The sequence below is a fragment of the Pteropus vampyrus genome, unplaced genomic scaffold (genome assembly GCF_000151845.1).
Source record: "Pteropus vampyrus isolate Shadow unplaced genomic scaffold, Pvam_2.0 Scaffold211, whole genome shotgun sequence".
Classification (NCBI taxonomy): domain Eukaryota; kingdom Metazoa; phylum Chordata; class Mammalia; order Chiroptera; family Pteropodidae; genus Pteropus; species Pteropus vampyrus.
In genome coordinates, this window is record NW_011888992.1 from 616538 (window position 1) to 623060 (window position 6523).

General features: G+C 57.6%; 1 protein-coding gene across 7 annotated transcripts in view; it reads left to right on the forward strand.

Annotated features, from left to right (window-relative positions):
- Positions 1–6447, forward strand: part of LRRC27 (leucine rich repeat containing 27) — an 11121-nt gene extending 4674 nt beyond the window's left edge. Inside the window, exons 3-6 of one of the 7 annotated variants that reach the window (XM_011372580.2) lie at positions 2488–2546; positions 4230–4298; positions 4697–4849; positions 5697–6447. In XM_011372580.2, coding sequence (XP_011370882.1) covers positions 2488–2546; positions 4230–4298; positions 4697–4849; positions 5697–6151 — 736 coding nt within the window. In that variant the 3' untranslated portion in view covers positions 6152–6447. The other 6 variants (XM_023538053.1, XM_023538055.1, XM_023538057.1 and 3 more) reach the window with 6 other exon arrangements.
- Positions 6448–6523: the final 76 nt, after the last annotated feature.

Below are 6523 nucleotides of genomic sequence, written 5' to 3' on the forward strand. Positions count from 1 at the left end.
ACCTGGCTGGACCTTCGGCACAACAGGGTCACGGCGCTTCCTCCCGGGATCGGCGCCCACCGGTGAGTCACGTCCCCGTGTGTCCAGACTGGAGGGAGCCCCCGCCCGACGTGTCCGTGTGCCTGTCCCCTGCTGCTCAGCTCCTTTCCCCGGGGGAATCGTGACTTCAGAAGAGAAGCGTTCAGTGGTTTAGAGCCGGCAGAGGGGTGCGGTGGCCGGGGGTGCGGCTGCATGGGACTGTGGTTGGCCAGGGCACGCCGGGCCCCAGGGAGAGCCAGTGGCCACAGTGCCTTTGCTAGGCCGGCTGTGCGGGCTGCGCAGAAGCTGGGCCTGGCTAGGACGCTGCTCGCGTGAAGCTGCCTGAGGGCTGGAACCCGCCTGGCAGGTCACAGGCGGGCAGCTCTGCTCCGTGGGCTGCGTGCGCCCGCGTCAGCTCCTGGTAAATCACAGATAGTCCCCCACTGGGAAGAGTGGGGTGCGCCGTCCCGTGCGCTCCTCCCCTCTGACCGCAGCGGCCCCAGCGGCCCCAGCGCCTCCACCCACTTCTCGGGTGCGTGCCATGCCCCCTCTTCCCCCTCCCCAGAGCCGGGGTCAGCTGGCACCCTCACTCGGGAGGCACACCCGCCGTGGGGTCCCCCTGCCTTCAGCTTTGGTGTCAGGGCATCCGGGAGCACCTGCAGAGGCCGAGGTGGGCGTGTGCTCGGTGGCGAGGGCCAGCCAGGCCAGTGTGGCGGCACGCGGGAGGGGCCGAGTGGTAAGGGATGCGTTTAAGAGGGTTGGCTAAGCTTATGGGCCCAGCTGCAACTTTGGATTTCACTTTGAAAGGATTCAAACAGGTTGGGTGGGATTTGACCTTGTGCTAAGGTCACACGGGGACCAGGGTGGAGCAGGGGGCCAGTTAGGGGCCTTGTGGCCCATCATGCAGGAGGCGGCTCCAGGCAGGGCCTGCAAGGTGGAACCGTGCACTGGAGAGCTGCCAGGCTTCGGGGCAGACGTGGGCGGGGGAGGAGAGAGGTGTCCGGGCAACCCCCATTCTCACACGAGTGGCTGCATCTGCAGAGAGGCACCCGTGTCTGCAGGTGGCTGCTGGGAAACCACCTGTGCAGGGGCCTGGACTGTAGCTCACAGCTTTTAACAGCATTTGCTAAAAGCGAACATTCTGTCCCATGTCATAGGAAGGGGAAATCTCTCCAATTCATTGGTGCCTTTCCAGGCCCTTCAAGGAGGCGGCGAGTCCTTGGTGTGCCGGTCCCCCCAGCAGGGCGAAAGCAGACCAGGGACCCTTCTCCCAGAGCCGTGGGCCGGCGAGGTCTGCAGACCAGGTTGCCTGCGAGAGAGTGCTCCTGGCCACACAGAACAGCGTCCTCAGCCCCAACCAGGGCTCGGCACAGCGGCCGGGGCTGGTCTGCCAGCTGGGCGTGTGACAAGGGGCTGAGCGTACTCTGCGTCTGCTTCCACTTCATGCCTTACAGCTCGACCTAGAGTCCTTGAGTCCCCTGGGCTTGTGGTTCGGGGTGGCCTGGGAAGGCTTTGTTCTCCACAAGATCCCCATCTTCTGTGTTTAGGGTAATTTAGTGCCTTTTGTCCATAAATTGTTTTAGCATTTTACACCGTTCTGGGGAGTAATTGTTACTCAAAGCTTTCAAATATACTGATAACTATTCCCATAAACACTATTTTTTCTTCTAAAATAAGTACACAGTTCTGAAATTTTGGAATCTGGTTTTGCCAGTCGAGGCCAGCTGCTTAGTGTTGTCTAAGATATAATTTTGCATGTGATTTATAACCCATCGTGTCATTAAAATTAGAGCAGCCTGCTGAAGACCCAAACACATTAATTAGAAATTTTAAGTAATTATGGGCTTATTAAAAGCCTTAAACTTTCCAAAAAGCCTGATTAAAACAATGCCAGCGTTGGTGTCTCCCTTCTCGGTGTCGGAGGCGTGAGCTCGCTGGCAGAGCGGCAGGGTCTCCGGCGTGCGTCCGCCGCCGGGCCTCCTCGCGGGCAGCTCCAGGTCCGCCGACAGGTTGTGTGTCCGCTGGCAAGTCAGCGGAAGCAGATGGTCGGTGGATCACAGGCAGCAATTAAGGATCGACGTTCGTAAACTTGTCGCTGGAAGTGTGCACGAGGGTACCTGCGGAGGCGTGGCAGTGGGCGCTGGTCCTCAGCCGGGCTGGTTCGCTGGGGATGCTGCGGCTGTCACAGCTTGGGGAGATACTGGCATCTAGCGGGGAAAGGCTGGGATGCTGCTACGTACCCCACAGAGCCTGGGACAGCCTCCAGCAGAGGCTTGCCTGGTCCTGGATGGCAGCAGCGCCAGCTGGGAGCCGGGCCCGAGCATCGAGACAGACCGTGCGTGTGTCACTGCGTCTGAGCTGAGTCGCCCCTTAAAGAGACGACAAATGAAGAAACTTGGCCGTCTGTTTCAGAGATGGCCATTTGATTTTCTGCTTTTTAAGTGCTGTATTTTTTGTTTTGTTTTAAAGGTATTTGAAAACTTTGCTTTTAGAGAGAAACCCTATCAAAACGTTGCCTGTGGAGCTGGGTGAGTGTTAATAAAATACAGGTTGGTTTTAAGCTGCAGTCTGGAGCCACGGGCAGCTGCCGCGGAATCACCAGGCATGGCCCTGAGAGGCTCGCTGGCCCTTGGGGTCCCCCGCCGCAGCCCCCTGCTGGCTCCTCCCTGCCACGTCCAGCCTCTCGTACCCACCTGCCCTGCCCGTGTCTGCTCGTGGGGCAGGTGCGGTCGGATCTGCCCTTGTCCAGTCTCTGCCTGAAGTCAGTCCCAGCGTCCAGTTCGTCACACTCAGTGGAGTTATCGATGCGAGTGGATGGCGCTGTGTCGCTCTAGTTTGTTTTCTGTTCACCTCACTTTTTTCCTCCATTTCTGCTTTCCAGTTGGATGCTGTTTATACTTCCAGTTAATTTTTTTTTTTTTCTTTTACTATTTAGCTCTACCTTTTACGTTCCTGTAATGGTGTAACAGTTGCTCTCGGTCTTACGGCATACGTCCATGGAGTTGGCACTGTCCCAGGTCACAGAAAATGTCGTGACCTATAGCCACACGCAGCCCCCCACCGCTCCCCGTCCTGTGCTTGTCCTGCGCGTCGCGTCTGCGCCTGGCCAGACCCACAGCTCAGTGTCCCAGGTTCCTATGCTTCTCTTCTCCCTTTTGCCTGCGTGTTAGACCTTTCGTTATTGTCCACCAGTCACTGAGCTTTTGCACATTAAAAAAACCATTTTTCTCTTCTTCAGAGGAAATAGATAAATATCTACAAGTCCGTGAGTCTTTTTTTCCTGTTATTTCCAACGGGCTGTGAAAATCATCTAGTAAATTTTTTTCCAGATATTGTTTTCGGTCTTAGAATTTTCATGTTTTAAAAAATAGCCTCTAATTTTCTGCTCCGCGTTCTTTTTTTAATTTGGTACAAACGCCTTTTCCGTCACACCCTTGGGCGGACGTGTAATAGCTGTGTGTGTTCGCTTGGGCTGCATAACAAGCTACCACAGACAGCAGTCGAAGCAACAGAAACGAATGTCCTCAGCGTGTGAAGGCCGGAGGCCCACAGTCGAGGTGTCTCAGGTTGGGAGCTGCCGGGGCCTGTCTTCTGGCTTGTGGACGGCCACCTTCTCGCCGTGCTCCCGTGGCCTTTGCTCGGTGAGCGGCCCTGCCACCTCGTCCTGTTGTGCGACGATGCTTCTCGCCTGAGCCTGACCGCCTCGTCTTGACCGCCTCTCCAAAGTCTTGTCTCTGAGTACGGTCACAGCACGAGGTACTAGGGGTCCGGGCATCAAATCAATGTGAGACTCTGAGGAGACACCGTTCGACCCATGACACCTCGCCCAAGTGCTCGTCTGCTAATCTGGGTGGCCTCGGCGTTGGGCCCTGTCGCTTGCCTTTTCTGGATATGGGCTCTGTTTTCCTCTTCACACGTCCAGTGACCTTGGATCGTGTGCTGGGCGTTGTGAGGGGTACGTTGTGGAGGTCCTGAGTTCTGTCATACTCCTCCGTAGAGCACTGGTTTTTCAAAAGTCGGTAGCTGCGTGGGCGCGGCGGGCGCGGGCCCTCCCCCCACACCTCGCAGTGCGGTTTGCATTCGGCCCGTGCGGAACTGCTATTTGGTTTTTTAATAATTTCTATTTCATTGACATTTTTTATTCGTTGAGTCGTTTTGGTATACTTCCCATAATGATTTCTTTGAGCACGTTTGTAACGATGGCTTTTAAGTTTTTATCTGCTGCGTCCAACACCTGGGTCGTCTGGAGGCAGCGTCTGTCCTCTTCGTGCGTCTTGAGTGCGAGGCACGTTTACTTTTCTTTGTGCGCCCGAGTTTGCTGCTGCTGTTGATGATGGGTGTTTTGGGTAACACAGCAGCTTCGTATTATGATTTTTACCTGAGAACTGCCGTTGCTGCTTCTGTTTGTTTGATTTATTTTTTTATTTTTTAAAATTTATTTGTATCCAGCCTGGTCTGAATCTTTGGGGTTCGTTTCCCCTGCAGAGGTTTTTTGTTTTGTTTTGTTTCGTGTTTTGGTTTTGTTTTGTTTTTTAAGCAAATCTCAGACGTCTGTCATATCAGTTTACTCAGAATCCTCAGTGGGATTTTTTTCCCTAACGTGCAAACAGCCCCTGTCGTCTCCTCCCCGTTTTATTCACACAGAGTGTGTAAAGCGCTGGTGGCTTCTTCCCCGCAGGGGGCGTGGCCACGCTGACCGCGTTGAGCCTGAGGCACTGCCCGCTGGAGTTCCCGCCGCCGCCCGTGGTGCAGCAGGGGCTGGGTGCCGTGCTGGCCTTCCTGCGGTTCTGTGCGGTGCAGCGCGCCCCCTCAGGAGAGCCGGCTCCGCCAGGTTGGTGGGACAGTCATCCTCACGGTGACAGACAGCCTGGGGACCAAGGCTCATGCCCTCTAGCACCAGGGCCAGGGAGCCTGTCTGCTCGCCGACGGCGAGCTGCGTCCGCTCCTGCGAGCTCCTCTCCTGGGCTTGCGCCTCGGGGCCCCGTGCGGCGCCCATGCGCAGGGCTGGAGAGAAGTTCGCTGGGACGCGGCGGGGAAGCAGCCCCCAACCCACGTGCCGTCAGGCATCGCCTGTCCCTTAGACGGCGCTTCCCATTTTGTAATCCATTCCTCTCTGAAAACATCGCCCCGAGGGTGCAGCAGGCTGCCACGTCTCACACTGGCAGCACAGTGTCCTGTGCATCTGTGTACCGTGTCTTATGTGGCACCAGCACGGGTCACACTTGGCCGCCTGTGGGCCCAGCAGGAGACCAGGCCCCGGGGTCGTGCGGGGCCTGCGCAGTAATGGCAGCCCTGGACATCAGGGCATTGACCTGTCTCCTGCTCCGAGCCGTCCTCCCGGACGCTGTGTTTAGAGAAAGGCTTTTTGCCCCAGTGCCTAACGGGACCTGGCAGACAGTGGATGAATGCAGCTTGGGTCAATTACCTCTCAAATTACTTAGCTAGAACTAGAGATAAAAGTGTTTGCAAGTCAACAAATTATTGCCAGACAAAAACAACGGGCACGCGGGCTAAAAATTAATAGAGAGAGATACCGAAAGATCTGGGGAGGGAGCAGAACAGCGGCTTTGGGGCTCCGGGCCGGGCCGGGCCGGGCCGTAGCTGTGCTGTGCCTGTGCGCGTGGGCAGGGGCCACCCACGAGTCCGCCCACCGAGACGGCCTCGCTCTGCTCTCGCAGCCCTTCCGGCCCTGACAGGGGGAAAGCGGAGCCACCGGCCGCCTCTGCTGCTGGGCGGGCCCCAGGAGAGCAGGCCCGCAGGAGGCGCCCACTCGCCAGAGCCCAGGGGCACCACGGGCCACCTCCCGCCCGCGGAGACGCTGGACCTGAGCGCGCCCCGCCCGTCCGCTGAGCCCCCGGAGGAGTGGCCCAGCACCGAGGAGATCAGGCGCTTCTGGACGCTGAGGCAGGAGATCGTGGGGCTGGAGCAGGCGAAGATTCTCACAAACCAGCTGCTGGCGGCGGAGCTGCCCCCAAACCTCAGGGAGGCGCTGCACACCCAGAAGGCCGCACGCCCCGTCCTCCCACGCGTCCTCAGGTGCGCCAGGCCCGAGCGCCTGCCTCGGTCTCTGCCGAGCTCAAGAGCCTCTGCGAGCGTCCTGTCAAACTCCTGGTCACCACGCTCCCGCCGCTGACTACGCGGCACTCCCAGCCCGGTGTGGGGCTGGCCGCCTCGAACAGCGGCCCCAAGGAGGAGGTTGCACGAGAGGGAAAGCCAGGACCGTCTGTGTGTCTGTGTGCACGTGTTTGTGACATGTCTGTGTGCGTGTGTGTGTGCATGTGTGTGAGATGTATAGCATGTGTGCGCAGTACGTTTGCACATGCATATGTGCATGGGGCATGCATGTGCATGTGCGGTATGTCTGTGCATGCATGTGATAATGTGCACACATGGTGTGTGTGGTTGTGTATGCATATGTGGTATGTCTGCGTGCATGTGTACTGTGTATGTGGTGTATGCATGTGTGGTGTGTGTGCTGTGTTGTCTGCACGTGTGGCATGTGTGT